Raw genomic sequence first — 16352 nt, 5'->3', positions numbered from 1 at the left:
GAGCCCCGCCCACCCGGTGGCGTCATCATGCCGCGCCCTCGCTAGGACGTGCGAGGAGCGACGTCGCAGCGCTGGGCAGAGCGCAGCTCCAGCTCCCCTTTCCCCCTTTACAGGGCGAGAGGTGTCTATGGGGCTCCCGCTGCCGCCGCCGGTACCGCCACCGCCACCGCCGCCGGGTGCTATCTCTATGGCGAGAAGGAGGAGGAGGAGCGCGAGCCCAGAGACACAAGTAGATCCGGCGGGGCCCGGGCGTGTCGGGGCAATGGGAAAGGGGCGGGAGTGGCAGCCCGAGAGGGCGCGCGATGGCGCCCGCTGAAGCGCGGCTGTGGTGGACAGAGCTGGCAGGGGGAGGAGGCTGGGGGGCGGGGGTAACGGGCCGGGGGCCTGTCAGAGGCGCGGCGCGCAGTGATGACGCCACCGCTTTGTACCTGGGACTCCGTTGTGGGAAGGAAATTGAGAGCGGAGGGCGGTGGCCTACTTCTGAACTAGTAGCTCCTCTTCGCAGTGGTTGGGACTCAATCTGGCTGTAGTAAATGCTATCAGCATTTATCAGTAAATGTCTGCCAGCGAAGCGAGTTCTCCTTGACATGAATGCGTCTGTGCTTTCTTCACGTTGCCCACGGAGGACATGCGACCTCAGTAATGAAAAGGCCTTTGCTGCCTCTTCAGGGACCCTGAGACCGCAGTAGAGAAGAGGGGTGGAGGAAAGCAGTGTTAAATTACAGTGTTTCCGTAGTGTGCGTGGGTACCGGTGTCAGCAGCGGGGGAGAGTAAGGAAGAAGGCGTGCCCAGCATCAACCTTTTGTTTCTGAGATTTCTCCAGCTTATATTTACGAGTTTAGGACACAAGGCCATCCTCTTTTAATTCGTTTATTTTGTTGGGGTTATTGTTTGTTGGTCCCTGTTCGTCTGTATTAATTATCTCGCCGTTGTATACCGTGAACCTTGTGTTTATGGCAGAAACCTGAGGTGCCTCTTTGGTTGCCAGGAGAAACGCTTTTGAAATTAGAAAATTTTAAATGCACACATTTCGTTGCCTTCTTTCTTTCTCCCTCTCACTGCACGAACATTTATTTCTGAGATTATCTGATGCTTTTCAAAACATTTTTTAAAATGTTTCTTTTGATCTATTTTGAATGAGTAAGATTTTAAATGTTTTGTTAGAATAAAAGCAAGCATTCTGTTATGAAACGTTTGATTTTGTTAATTTCATTTTTTTTTTTAAGCTTGAAATGGTTCGTAGTTTTGTGTGGAGTGAATTGAACTTGGAGCAGATCTTAATTAGTGAAATTTGTATTCAGTTGGGAAATCGATGTTGTGGTGCTTTTATTCACAAAATATTAGCTGTGTACTTTAAGAAAAGTAACTTTCTAAAACTTGATTTTGTTATGAATCATGAACTTTATATCAGTAACCTAAGGTTTATACCAGCCCAGTTTTATAATTCACATTCATGATATCAGTGATTTTTCTTTCAACAGGTACATAAGTAAAGGGTATTTTTATGAAACGAATCTTCAATCAAGTATAACATTTGATGCTTCGCATCTAGACTCCTTGTGCTGTCACTATGCCAGCAGCAACTGTAGATCATAGCCAAAGAATTTGTGAAGTTTGGGCTTGTAACCTGGATGAAGAGATGAAGAAAATCCGTCAAGTTATCAGAAAATATAATTATGTTGCTATGGTATGGACATGGCTAAATCTTTTTTAAATGCCTTTTTTAAGGGTGAAGTGGGAAGTGTGAGTGAGTGAGTATGTATGAAAGAGAGAGACATCGAGAGAGAGACAGAGACAGACAGACTCTGAGAGACTGAGACAGGTTTTTCAGTGGCTTGAGACTTCGTGATTAAGCTAGGCTGACTGGCCAGGAAGCCCCAGGGATCCACCTGCCTCTACTTCCCAAGCACTTAAATTGCAAGCACATGGACTATGCACCTTTTAAGCATAGATTCTTGAGATTGAGCACCAGTCCTCATGCTTGCATGCCAAGTACTTTTACCAAATGAACTGTCTCCGTAAGCCTTGGAGGGGGGGTTTTAAAGCCTTGAATTAAACCCTTTTCATTGATAGTTAGGGATTAATTTAACCATGAAAAAAAAATGCTCATTTCCTTTAGCGAAGGCCTTTAGAAACAAAACTATTTTGACAAGTTGAGTTTTTCATTGCTTGCATTAATTGGCAAGGGGCTAGGAATCAAGGGCATTTGAATAAAAGTGGCAGACATGCTTTAGGATTTGGCCTTGCTTCACCTGGGTTTAAGGGCTTAAGAGAGACAAGCTTTGCTGTGCTCTCAGGAAACTATGGCATTCCTGTGGGTTCTTCCTGAGGCTGAGCTGCTGAGTGAGAAGGCAAGAGTGACATACCAAGACTGCAGACAGGGAGTCACTCATTAGCTAGAAGAAAAGTTTTGTGGTTACACTTTTTTGGCAGGGGGAGGAGGACATGGTTACAGAATGAATTTTGTGAAACTGATTACATTCAATGGGAAGACTGTAGAGTCTATCTAAGAATGTCAGCTCGGCTCTAAGTAATCCTAAGGCCATGCTACTAGGACCAGATAAGCTTTCAGAAGCCAGTGAGTTCCTGGGTATCTTTTTAAACAAACAAAGACCAAAGTAGATCTTTTAGGAATACATTGCTAAAGCTCCAGAAACATAAACAACTCTGCTCTTATAGGTGACATTCAGTCTGCCTAGAATGTTTGTATAATTATTTTTCTGCTTTGCTACTACACTTTGGTATTTGTTATAGCTAGTCTGTTCTCTTGATCCACACAATCATTAGCTCTAGAAGGCAGTATTTCAGTGTCTTGCACCTCTATCCCTGGCCCACTTTAAGTCTAGCCTAATGTTTATAGAATCCATTAATTGGCTGGTGGTTGTATTAAATTCAGGAAGTTTTGATTTCTTTATTCTTTCATACTGACTTACTATTTCTTCTTCCTCCTCCTCTTTTTTTTTTTTTTTGCTAGCCTTAATTTGAATGCTCATGCTTAACTAATACATAATTTTCTTACTATCACAAGTTAAAAAGGTGCATCTCTGTGAATGAATAGGATACTTGCTTAAAATAGGAATGCCTGTACATGCATACCATTCAATAAAGGTATACTTCTCCATAATTAGAACTGAAACTTTCTGTTTGGGTGGAGACCGTTATTTTTATGAGCAGCAGAAATTGCTAGTGGTCATTTATGTCTCAGATAATAAGGAATAGCTGCATTACAGAAATAACAGTCTATAAGAGGGATGTGAATCTTGACATGCTTTCTGTGAATTATACAGAAAATACCTGTGCTAACTAAAGAAGTGACATTAATGAGACTTTTTCTTTACTTTGGTGTCAAGATAAGTGTTGTCTCACTGCATTGATTGGACAGCACAGTATATTTTCTACTTGTAAATCTTCATGCAGTTTGAATTTAGTAATGTAATGCTATAAGTGTAGTTTCATATGCATACTTCTAAACTTAGGAGTGAGTTTATGATTTTTCTTTTCCTTGGAAATGGAGTAAATACTTGCTTGAGTTTATTATGAGTTATCAGCACAGGATATTATTTATTGATAAATTTCAACTAAGAAAAAAGTAATTTAGGATTATACAATTTTGAGGTTGAATAGGTAATGCTGTTCATGCTTATAAAATAATCATTGAATGTGAACATACAGAATTTCATTGTAATAGAATTCTTTGACCTGTACCAAAAATTTCCTGAGAGTTTATTGGTTGAATTTATGACCTTAGTAAATAATGAATTTTTAATTATTTTACAGGACACCGAGTTCCCAGGTGTTGTTGCTAGGCCCATTGGAGAATTCAGAAGTAATGCTGACTATCAATACCAACTGTTGCGGTGTAATGTAGACTTGTTAAAGATAATTCAGCTGGGACTGACATTTATGAATGAGCAAGGAGAATACCCTCCAGGAACATCAACTTGGCAGTTTAATTTTAAATTTAATTTGACGTAAGTGGGAAATAAATATATAACCCCAATTTTCGTGGAAATTTATTAAATACAGAAATTCAAAAGTGTAGGTTTATAATTATGAGACATTTGTAATTGGTTGATAATTAGAAAGATAATAAAAGCTTTCTAATTTCAAGTCTTTAGCTATAGAGATGTTATTTCTAAAATACGATGGCTGCTTTTATGGACAGTTGTGAAACTGTATTTTTGTTACTGTTTTTGTTGTGTTTGTCATTGTTTAAGGTGCTGCAGATAAAACCTGAGGTCCTAAACCTTACTCTTAGTGTATTGATTTTTCTATTAATTACATTTTCCTGTTGTTTTGCTTTTTTGGGACAGAGGCTCATTATGTAGCCCAGGCTGGCCTAGAACTTTCTTTGTAGACAATGCTGTGCTCAAACTCCTAGAGATCCATCTGCTTCTGCCTCCCAAGTGCTGGGATTAAAAGGCATGTGCCACCAAACGTAGAACTTCTACATTTGTTTATATGCCCAACTTGGAATTCATATGATTGGGGTGGCACTTTGCTGACTAAGCAAGCAGGTACCATTCAGCTACAACTCCAATCTACTATAGACTTAAGATAGTCATCATTCCTGTGAAGAAATTCTTATTACAGTCATACTTTGCTTTCTAAATACTCACCACATGTAATAAGACATTTCTTGGAAAATTGGGAATATTTTCTTTTCAAATTCATGTTCTTTAAAAGACTAGTCCCATGTAATCCTCAACTTCTTAATCTACATACAGAAAATAGAATAATACCGAAGCTTGCATGTACACCAGAGCTGATGTCTAACTCAGGTCTTGGGGATAAACTATTTCATTACTTAAAATAGTTGTACATTATTTATTGTACTCGTCATAGCTGAGGGAACTTCATGAAGGTGAGTCCATCCTTTTGACACAGCGTCCTTGGCAAAGGTCATGCTCAAGAACCATACATTTGAATTTTTAAAATTTATACAGACAAACAGACACACAATGTTTTAAGTAAGTTTGCCACATGTATAACCATTGTGGAGTTCACATAACTTCTGAACTTCAGGATATATGTCTAGTAGAGGACAGGGACGTATTACTGCTGTTAGATATGGAAATAAAATATATGGTATATTCTTCACTATGTTACTATATTTTGGTGCCCTTCTGCTTGGTAACCTGTGTTTGTATAATGCGATCAAATGTCTGGTTTGAAAAATAGCAACAGAAAAGAGAAAATAAGATCAGTGCTAGTGGCTACATAAGCATCCTTTCTTTGTTCCTATTCTTTGTTGAATATGTATTGTTTGACATGTAAGACCTAATGAATAGCAGGACTGATGGTTCTAGAAGGTGATAATGTCAGTGGTAGAGTTGTGTATCTTTAAAATGTGTTGTGTTAATCCTATAAATAATACTGATATATTTCAATATCTAGCCCTGTACTGACAGTCCCTGCAGTCCCTATAAAGGCTGATATGCTCATCCCCTGTCATTGTATAGCGCTTCATGAGTATTACAGCTCTGGAACAAATTGAAAATATCCTTCATGCTTTCTTCAAATGATTGCTGTGTTCTTTAGTTTTTCCCATTATCCCTTCAAGGTTTTTTCCCCTCAAATTAATCATCAGAACATTGAGTTTTGTTTGTTTTTTGTTGTTTTGTTTTGTTTTACATAAGATCTCCGTTTGTTACTGGGAATATATCAGTGTATCTGCTGGTAAAGCTAGTAGTCTCCTTTGCTAGATGGTCATTTTTGTAGTAGTGGCTTTTCTATTATTCTCTGAGGAACATTTTGTTTTTTTCTTACTCAGACAAAACTAGCTACACTGCCGATTTTACTATTATATCTACTAATAGTAAAGAAAAGGTCTAAAGGCTGGTGAGGTGGTTCACTGCTTAAGTACCTGCCATCATGGTGGATGATCTTAAGTATGATGCTCAGGACCCACATGGTAGGAGAGAACTGAACTTATGATCTAACCTTAATATGTGTCAGATGATGGAAATGTGCAGGCTCACATACAAAAATTAATGAAAATTTTAGTCTAAAATTTTTAATAACATAGTAAAAAATGTTAAAGCAAAAAGCTTTTGAGTAGATAAAAATAGTACTGCCTAGTGTAGGAAGTATCATAATAGCATCTTAGAAGTATTGAAGAATGGCTGAAATTGACTCCGTTGAATGCCTAGAAGGAACATGTCAGTGCACTAAGCTCTGTGACACAGTGTTGGTGAACATTGTCCAACATCATAATAACTTAGTGGTTTTCATAGCTCTGTCTGTTGTCTGTGCTTGCGAAAATTTTTATGTTTGATTCTCGAAGTGGTCCAAGTCAAGGTTCTTCTAGATTTGCCAGTGTTCTTTCAAGTTTTACCATTAACATCAAGGGAATAAATGCAATTCATTATCAGATGTCGATAAAAAGATTTGTGGAAAGATATGTATGGTTGTAGTGTGTATTGCATTAAGCTTTACCCTTGAGAGTAGCACATATAGAAGAAATATCTGCAATCAGAAGAACATTCTTCCGTTGTTACTTAACTTTCTCTGAATCTTGAAGGCATGATTGTAATACCTAAATCAGTATTTGGTAGTAAACATTTAGGAACAAATAAATGTTCTCTATGTAAAAATTACTTTCTTTAGACATGTTGGTATTTTGGTCACTGTAACTATTATTCTGACTGTGGGCTTGAAAGCAAACGTGTATTGCTGTGTGTTTTAAAGCTAAGACTTTGCTTGCCCGGTGCTTGATAAACTCTGTAGCAGGGAAGAGGGTCACAGCCTTAGTTTAGGAGCACATTGGTTGCTAGAGTGTCCTCTTCAGAACTGGGCTTGAGTGTTATGTAGTGAGGGAGCTGGAGTGTCCTCACCACTGAAATAGCCTAAAACTGTTGACTTGATAGCATTTTTTAGTAGTGTTTTCTCACTTTCTTGTTAGCTCATTCTGTTACAGTGTTACACTGTGACTTATGAGGCATATTTGCTGACATTTTTTTTTCTCTTTTTGTTTACAAAAAGAGCATGCTTTTTGAAACTGGATAGTATTGAAAAGTTGAAACAACGTTTACCAGTTTCTCAACACTTCCCCCTAATTGTTGTGTAACTATTTTATATTTTTGGTACATATTAAGTACATCTTTTTTTATTGTTATTCAGAGTTCTGAGTAATCGGTTACTTGACATTTTTCTGTTTGTTTGGGGTTTTGTTGGTTTATTTTTGAGACAGAGTTTCTCTGTGTAGCCCTGGTTGTTCTGGAATTGGCTCTGTATACCAGGCCGGCCTCAAACTCAAGAAATCTGCCTGACTGCCTCCCAAGTGGACCTTTTTCTTAATGTACTGTAGTATTTCTAACTCTGCTGTGGTTGGATGATTAGGATACATGCTTTAAGGTTGGATGGTGATTAGGTTGGATAATTAGGGTATATGCTTTAGGTTCTTTAGTAAGCCGCTCTCATGGTTCCTGACTTATGATGGTTCAGATTACACCTTTTGACTACATACAGAAGTAGTATGCATTCAGTGAATAAGATGTTAAATTTGAATTTTGTTCCTTGTTTTCGGCAGCACTGTATATTCTTGTACAGTCTTGGGTAGCAGTAGGAAGAACCATCTTTCAGCTGGCTGTTCTTTCATATGATATCTTGCATTATACTCTTGCTGCCAAGCCACTTAGGTGATTTAGTAAGATTTTCACCTTTCATTATTGTGTTCATGACTTCTAATGAAGTTATCAGGACATAACGTTAATCATGGAGTATCTGTATATCCTTTGGAAACTTTGTGGTTAATTTATTAGAAGTAGAGATCAAAATCCGAAGATAAAAACCTTGTTAGACTTTATTTATTCATTCCAAGAATGACTATTTCAGTAAATTTTAACTGGGCACAGATGTGCATATTAAGAAACAGGCAGGCAGACTTGCCACTGTTTTCTGGAAGTTGTAGTCCTTTGCATGTTGGAAACTCCTGCTCAGTTTCATCCATCAAAAAAGTAAATACTAGCCTATTTTGAATAGCTTATCCAATTTTGAATTGGACTTGTGAGAATACTTTCTTTTTTATTTGTCTTGTCATTTATAGACTTTGCAATTTTAGGTATATTTTTGTGTTATTTATTTGAGTTATTGTTATTTGAGTTTATTTGGGTTTATTGTTATTAGTTTAATTTATTAAAAACTAGAGATGGTTAACCATCTGTATGACAATCTGCATTCCAGCTTATTTGTATTTTAACTTAATGATGTTATCATAAATTTTAATATGTTGGAGTTGATATTTTTATAAAAGCAAATTTGACTTAGAAAGGAAAGTCTGTTTGAAAGTAAATGACATTTGAAGAAGGTACTGTATCAACCCTATGGTGGGTATCTGGGAGGTAATCCAGAAGTAGTTTAATGTTGATAAGAACACATGTTTAGAAGTGTGAGTTCTTATAATATGGTTTGTTCATGTTATAAAAATAGGAAATTTGGTATTTTTACATGATTGAGTTAGTAGATAGTGCATCTTTAGGATACTAACTAAAGCTAGCCATATATACCTATGCCTTTTGGAAAGTCTTTGGAGATTTTTACATGGTTTTCACTCATGTTCAGTCATAGCTGGATACCTTGCTAACTGAAATCTGAATAATAGATCTAACAGGCAGTAGCCAACACCAGGTAAAATTCTTACATTTTGACTAAACAATGTTATAGTTACGTTTAATGTTAGTTTTAGTTTTTTTCCCTTTATTGCTAGAATGTTTGAGAGTAGAGAAAGCAGAATATAGAACATTTAAAATTGGTATCATCAGAAAGGGATAGTACACTGATGTGGAAATGGGACTCCTAATTGCTATGAAACTCACTGTAGAAAGTTTCCTTCATCCTCTCTAGATTGACCTCACCCATAAGGTTATGAGGGTATTATAAAACATGAGATCTGTACCAAACTTTATTATAAAAGTTCTTTATTCTACAAAACTTAGACTGAGTTATGTTAATTTCCAGAAGAGAGAGAAAGAAAGGGACTGATCATATGTTTTTGTTTGCCAATCTTACTTTATTATAAAATACCGAGGTACTCCTCCAGGTCTCTCACCTGGGAATTGTGATTCAATAGGTCTGGGACTGCATTGGGACCTGGGAATCCATATTTTTGGTAAGTTCCCCTGGCGATTATTATCATTGGGCAAGTTTGGGGAATAATGACTTAAATGCAACAAGAATCACTTTCCTACCTCGTTGATGCATTATTTAATATGGTAATGGTTACATAATGTTGACTATAATAAAATATGTTGAGCATGTGACTAAGAGCAACATGAACCTGGAAAACAGTCTGCAGTGATCTTGATTGATTAAAAGTTTAAACAAGCGTCAGGACCTCGTTTAAGAAACATAGTTTTAGTATAATGAAATATTTAACTGGGGTTGGGGGTCTGTATTCAGTTTATTCTGAAATCTTTTCTACAGGACTTTTTCAGACAGAGCTTCATGTAAATTGATGATTGTGTCTCCTCTCTGTTTTTAAATGTTTCAATTCTTAACTTGGTCATTTAGTTCCTGACAGTCTGGGAACTAAAACTGACCTTTGAAATTGATTTCTAGAGAATAAACTACAAAATATATTTGGTCAAAGTCAAACATTTATTTTGGTTTTATTAGTTTTATTGAAGTCTTTTATAGAAGTTTTCTTTTGCTGATGGTAGAAACAAGTGTTAAGGTTTAAAAAAAGTAAATAAAAGTAAATGGTAAATTCACAAAATACTTTTTTATAAATCTGCAATTTTTAATATAATACTTAATGTATTTATGCCTAGAAATTATAGGTGGCTTTTTGTCTGGTTTAAGTAAAAATTTGAAGAGCTGGTTTATAGTTAGGCTTCCTGGCTCGTTTTAAGGTAGTCGTCTAGGATTGTATTTGCCTCTAATGTAGGTATGTAACTGCTGAAGAAGAAACTGTCATAACTGAGTCTTTAATTCTGAACAGTTCACTGCTTACTAGAGCCACTGAAAGGCTCCTCATTTGTGAGAGGAGGCGTCTCCTTTTTCTTTAAGATGGAATGTAGTTTAACTCAGCCACAAGAGATGTTGGCCACTTGGTGTCTCCTTCCTGGTTCTGCTGAGAGCATGAGAGGTGTGCATAACCCCTCATGGCTGTGGCTACAGCTCCGTCTGGCAGCACTAAAATAGCTGCAGAGACTGAAAAGAACATGTCTGTGGTAGCCTCTGGTGAGTAAAAGACCCTTTTTAAGCCCAGTGAAATGTATGCAATGTTGAGAAGCTGATGAAATTTAGTTGGCTATAAGGGTTAACTCACCGTTGGACTATATGGAATGATTATTTACTCTTTGGATACTTTACATTTTATTTTCCTTGATCATTGTGAAGCATTTGAATGGTTGGACATAAACCAAGTCTCTGTCTTGTTTCTGCTGTAGTTGTAGGCATACATAGAGAACAACTGTTTTATGGAAATTTTGAACATATTTTTTCTTTCTCCTACCAGGGAGGACATGTATGCTCAGGACTCAATAGAGCTACTAACAACATCTGGTATCCAGTTTAAAAAACACGAGGAAGAAGGAATAGAGACCCAGTATTTTGCAGAACTTCTTATGACTTCAGGAGTAGTTCTTTGTGAAGGGGTCAAATGGTTATCATTTCATAGGTAAAAAAAAAAAAACAGTTGCAGTTGCTTCAGTCCTGTGTTTGCCTTATGTCTGTTGAATCACTCTATCAGCAGTGTTTTTGCTTAGTTCTAGAAAGAATTAACTACCAGGAGTCTGTCTAACCTCACTGAGAACAGTGTTGTTTTCTTTACCTTTTAACAAGGCATTGGTTTTAGCCTGTGAGAGGGAATGGTGCTTAGTGGAAAGAATCTGAACTAGAACCAACTTTACTTCAAGTCTGGCAAAGCAACTGAGGATTTTTGTCCCCCTTCCTTCTTAACCAGGTTTTTAGCCTTAGATTTTATGTTTATATAAAGGAAGGAATTTAATCTTTAAAAACTTGGTGGTACTTTCCTGATGTTAGGCACTGTACTAAGATTCTAAAATTGAACAAAACAGATACAATTTTCCTTCCCATGTACTTTTCATTCTGCTAAAGGTAAATCAACACTGTTTTAATGACCTAATCTCTAGTGTGGCATGTTATACAATACTAAATGTTATGAAGGATAACTGATTCACAAAGACAAGACCAAAAATGGATATTTAGGAGGTTTTTGGTTTTGTTTTGCTTTGCTTGTTTTTGTTTTGATGAGGTGATTGGGAAGACTATCCTTAGAAAAACGGTCTTCCAGCTTTTCCTCAGCAGTCAATTACAACATATTTAAAGCATCTCATGTTTTACATACACTGTATGTGATGATGTTTAATTTTTTTATTATTATAAAAATTAAACCGAATAATTAAGGAAGATTTCTACAAGGAAGTTAATTCACTTTTGTAAAAGTCAATTTACTTACAGGTGTGAAAAAAATGTTTTTCTGTGCAAGTCAAATGATTTGGCAGTTCTGGAACTAAAAGAGATTTTTGATGTTATTAGGTTTTTTAATTAATTGGTCTGTCTGATAACAAGGTTTTTGTCTATGTTCTTAGGTTTTTAAAAAAACACAGTGTTGCTTGGCATAGTGACACGTCTTTAACTCCAGCACTCTAGAGGCAGAGGCAGGAAGGTCTTAAGTTAAAGGCCAGCCTAGTCTATAGAATAAGTTCCAGGCCAGTCAAGGCTATATCATCAGCCTTTTTCCTTAAAGAAACAAAAAACAAACAAACAAAAAAACTCTCCCAAAAACCAAAACAAAGAAAACCTAGAATAATTCTAGTTTTAGGTAGGGGGGTTGTAGCAAGGGAGGCAGAGCTAAGTAGGGTTTGTGTTTTCTTCAAGCTTTTAGTCTAGATTAGCATATGGTAGATTTAAATACTTAACAAGCTAGATTAGCCCACTAAACATCAAAGATTTTGTTTTCAATTCTAATCATTCTATTCTTACTTCCGTTTAATTGTAAATTCTGCCAGTCATGGTACTTGGGAGACAGAAGCAGATAGATATCTTGAGTCCAGGGCCATCCTAGTGTCCATAGTAACTTCCAGCCTAGCCAGAAGTATATAATGAAACCCTGTCAAAAATAAGTTCCAAACGTCAGTATTTTATTACAAGTAAGCAAAGCCATATTCCTATATTTTAGGTAACTGGCAAGGTCACTTCTTTGCCAACTAATAACAAATTTAAGTTTCTGCATTTGGTGTACGAAAAGTGTACCAAAGATCTTCTATGGTAAAACTTCTCTTTCAAATTATAAGTAAAATAATAAACATCAAGTAAAAGATTATTTTGTATGTCCTCCAAAAGATAGGTTCAGTAAGGTCATTTGCCAAATCTGAGTTCAAATTATAGGTAAGAAAAAGATACTTTATAGCTCTAATTCTTGTCCTTTAAACCAGTGGAGAAAATCCATGAACCTACAGGTTAGTACAGTACAGCAAACATTTGTCTGTATAGAGATCCCTGGATTGAGCACTTCAGGGAAGGCTTGCTGTCACAGGCCCTTCAGAGAAAGTGATGTTGAAGGGGTTCAGGAGTGGAGGGAGTTAGGCAGCTGTGGAAAAGCTAGTGATAAAGGATGTATGATCTCAATTTGAGGCAGCAAGAGGCTGCATTGTATAAAAAAACGGTTCTTACTTTTCCTTAGTTCCTACCTGTCATATTTAACTTTTCCATTGATAACTCTCTTGGAGAGTTATACTGACATAGAAACAACATTTGAGGAAATGTACATCCTAATAAAGTCACTTAGTGGAAATAAAATACTCTGTTAGGGATTTATTCTTTGAAATTGGAAAGTGTCACCATCTCATGTAAATGGTGACAAGGTTTTACATGATTTTTACCTTTGAAATGTTAAGTCTTGCTGGCTTATAACATCTTTCATATACCTTCCCATTCATTGTGGCAGTGCCCTTACTGAACCTACCTGTTGGAGGTGTGCACTTGCATGTGTGTGGGGTTAACATTACACTCAGCTCTTACTTGGGTGTTGGGGATCAAAATTGAGTACTCATGTTTGTACAGCATCTCGCCAGCCCAGACTTTTCTTACGTATCAGAAACACTGTTATTTTAGTGCCTGTAGAGTTCAGTTGATACTATCATGTGTTTGGGATGCTGAGTGATCAGTTTCTACACTGTAGTTATAAATATGTCTCTCTTCATTGCTTCTGTGTCACCGTATTGTTAATAGCATGACTTGTTTAACTTTCTATCTGAAAACTAAGTTCTTTCATTGTACGGTATTAATGTATTTTTTTCTGTATTCTTTTAATCTTTTTTTTTAGTGGTTATGACTTTGGCTATTTAATCAAAATTCTGACCAACTCTAACTTGCCTGAAGAAGAACTTGATTTTTTTGAGATCCTTCGGTTATTTTTTCCTGTCATTTATGATGTGAAGTACCTCATGAAGAGCTGCAAAAATCTCAAAGTAAGGCTTCAGATGACTTTACCTGGAACTAGCACATTAGTTAAACCAATGATTCTCAACCTGGAGGTTGAACAACCCTTTCACAGGGATCGATTAAGACCATTGGAAAACACAGATATTTCTATTATGAATCATAACGGTAGTAGAAAAATCACAGTTAAGAAGAAGCAATGAAAATAATTTTATGGTTGGTACTCACCACAACACAACTGTATTAAACTGCAGCATTAGGAAGGTTGAGAAGCACTGATTTAGACCAAGTAACTTCTAGAATATCTTAGGCCTGAATGTTTTACACCATGTTTTAAAAGTTATGCTAAATCCTATTTTTAAATAACATATACACAATCTCTTTTCAAAGCTGCAATATTTTATCTTAACAGGATAAGGTTTATTTTGGGTTTGTGTTTTTCTTGGTTGGATTTTTGGTTTGTTGTAGATTTTTTAAATTTTATTTTATATATATGAGTATTTTGCTTGCATGTGTATCTATGCACCAAATGTGTGCCTGCTGTCTGAGAAGGTCAGAAGAGGGTATCCAATCCCCCAGAACTGTAGTTATGGATTGTTGTGAACCACCATGCTTGGGCTGAACCTGGGTCCTCTGCAAGAACAGCGAGTGCTCTTAACTTGTGAGCCATCTTTCCAGCCCAGAATAAGGTTGATTAATATATTAATTGCATTAACTATATTTAAGATATATACGTACACACACACTCCTGGGGCAGTTTATAGCAAGAGGTAGCAGAGGCTAAATGAGAGTGTCAGACCCTCTGGAATTGGAGTTAGAAGTACTTGTGAGCCACTTAGTGGTGCTAGGAGCTGAAGCTTGTCTTCCTCAACAGCAGTACTCTTAGCTGTTGAGGCAACTCTTTAGTCTGCAGACACATTTCTAACAAATGTCAAGCTAAAGGCCAGGTTTTTGTTACTGATGCCAGATTGAGAACTGAGACGAAAGTGTGAGGTGTTGCACACCAACTGGGCCCATTATACATGTTCTCACACTCCCGGCACACAGAACTATCAGAAAGATACAGATTGGGGTTGGCCAGCAGCAGGCAGAGACATTCAATAGTGTTCTAACATGGTTTTCCTTCAGATTATCCTGAGTAGAGACTCTTCTGTATTGTTTCTTGTTGAAGTATGATGTTCTTTTTTTTTTTTTTTTTTTTTTTTTTTTTTTTTTTTTTTCCAGAGCTGAGGACTGAACCCAAGGCCCCCAACCCCCCCCCCCCTTTTTTTTTTTTTTTTTAAGATTTTATTTATTTATTTATGAGTTCACTGTAGCTGTCTTCACACGCACCAGAAGAGGGCATCAGATCCCATTACAGGTGGTTGTGAGCCACCATGTGGTTGCTGGGAATTGAACTCAGGACCTCTGGAAGAGCAGTTAGTGCTCTTAACCACTGAGCCATCTCTCCAGCCCCGTATGATGTTCTTATTTTCATAGCTAAAACTGATTTGGTATAAGTCCTATATAGTAAATATGTAGGTTCTATATAGATAGTAGCTTATTCTGATACTACCAAACATATCTAACCATTTATTTAAAAATAAATAAACCTTTGAACATTAATTTTATCAAAAAAAAAAAAAAAAAAAAAAAAAAAAAAAAAAAAAAAAAACTGCTTAAAGAAAAGTACTGCTTCAACTTAAGAGCAGATTCACCTGAGTTGGCACAGATCCCTGGCAATACATTGAGTGGACTTTTAGTTGCCGTATTTTGGTGTGATATTTAAGTTATAACTAAGGAAACAAATGTATGTATAGCCAGTATTGTTCCTTTCTTCAGTAAAACCAAGGTTGGTCAGGTTTTCCCTATCTAGGTTTTAGAAAAGCACAGACAGAGCCTTGCTTTAGGAGACAGTAAGGAATTGAATAGTTTTTCTTAAGCAAGAATAGAGGAATTACAATGTGGAAGCTTTGATTTCAACAGTGTACTGAGAATTGTAGGACACAGGTTATTTGCCTCTGATGTAGGTGTGATGGCATGTAACTAGGAGAACTTCTTTGCAAGATTATTTCATGACTGTAAGCTGAAAGTAGACGAATCCTGTGTCATTTGAGGTTTCCTCATACGTGAACTCCAACATGGTATTCTGACTACTTACTCAGATGGATGGCATGTTGAGAATCTAAGGCTTCAAGTTTCCATCTGGCTCTGGAAGTTTGTTTGTTGTTTTTAATTGGTAGCTTGGTACAATAATAGTTTTCAGAAACAGAGTCCTAATTTTTTACTCATCTATATATTCAGAAATACATAAAAATATCAAATATTTTATTGTGTGCTATGTGAGCTCACATTAAAAGTGTATGTTAGCGATAAGATGCTGCCAGTCATTCATATCTAGTCTGCTTCTGTGCTATAAGCAGCTGCTGAGGACGCACCATCGTGCACACAATGTTTCTAGCGCAGAAACAATTGCTGGGCAAAAGTCCTATCAGACAGCCTGGCTTTGTAATTTCAGGAGGAAGTTGATTGGTAATCTGCTTCTGTGTCTGTCTTTTATTTCTTCTCTTTTCCTTTCACACTCATTTTTCTCAGTCATAGCTATATTAATGTAAGCAGATCAAAGCAAACCATTCTAAAAGAGTTATATATTTGTAAAATCTCTTCTTAGTTGAGAAAATGAAAATTATGTGGTTGATTGACGATGACAATGATCTGAACACTCATGTTGTCTTTGTTTTATTTAGTTTTAAATACTTGAGGGGATACAGATATTTTCAAGGAAATGCCTGTACTTGATACTGAGTTTTTTAATGATTGATAGCTCAGTACACCAAGTGTGGCTTACTACTCTTACCTTGAATATGATTTACTTCCTCCATATCTCTGGAAAATTGTTAAGGCATGCTTGTCACATGCCTTAAAATGTATAATTAAGATAAAAGTTTCCTATTAGAATTTCATAT

The 16352-nt window shown here is 36.6% G+C and overlaps 1 protein-coding gene across 5 annotated transcripts in view; it reads left to right on the top strand.

The window, feature by feature from the left end:
* Nucleotides 1-36: 36 nt before the first annotated feature.
* The window catches only part of Cnot7 (CCR4-NOT transcription complex subunit 7), a 20129-nt gene continuing 3813 nt past the window's right edge, over nucleotides 37-16352 (top strand). The window contains exons 1-6 of one of the 5 annotated variants that reach the window (XM_034520261.2): nucleotides 53-229; nucleotides 1482-1687; nucleotides 3778-3971; nucleotides 9071-9109; nucleotides 10460-10621; nucleotides 13292-13436. In XM_034520261.2, the coding sequence (XP_034376152.1) occupies nucleotides 1571-1687; nucleotides 3778-3971; nucleotides 9071-9109; nucleotides 10460-10621; nucleotides 13292-13436 (657 nt within the window). In that variant the 5' untranslated portion in view covers nucleotides 53-229; nucleotides 1482-1570. Of the gene's footprint in view, nucleotides 230-430; nucleotides 640-1481; nucleotides 1688-3777; nucleotides 3972-9070; nucleotides 9110-10039; nucleotides 10183-10459; nucleotides 10622-13291; nucleotides 13437-16352 lie in introns of those variants that run through there. The other 4 variants (XM_034520262.2, XM_034520263.2, XM_034520264.1 and 1 more) reach the window with 4 other exon arrangements.

This window comes from Arvicanthis niloticus, chromosome 16 (genome assembly GCF_011762505.2).
Source record: "Arvicanthis niloticus isolate mArvNil1 chromosome 16, mArvNil1.pat.X, whole genome shotgun sequence".
Classification (NCBI taxonomy): domain Eukaryota; kingdom Metazoa; phylum Chordata; class Mammalia; order Rodentia; family Muridae; genus Arvicanthis; species Arvicanthis niloticus.
Note: the sequence above shows the minus strand (reverse complement) of the source record. Positions and strands in the feature narration are given on the sequence as shown.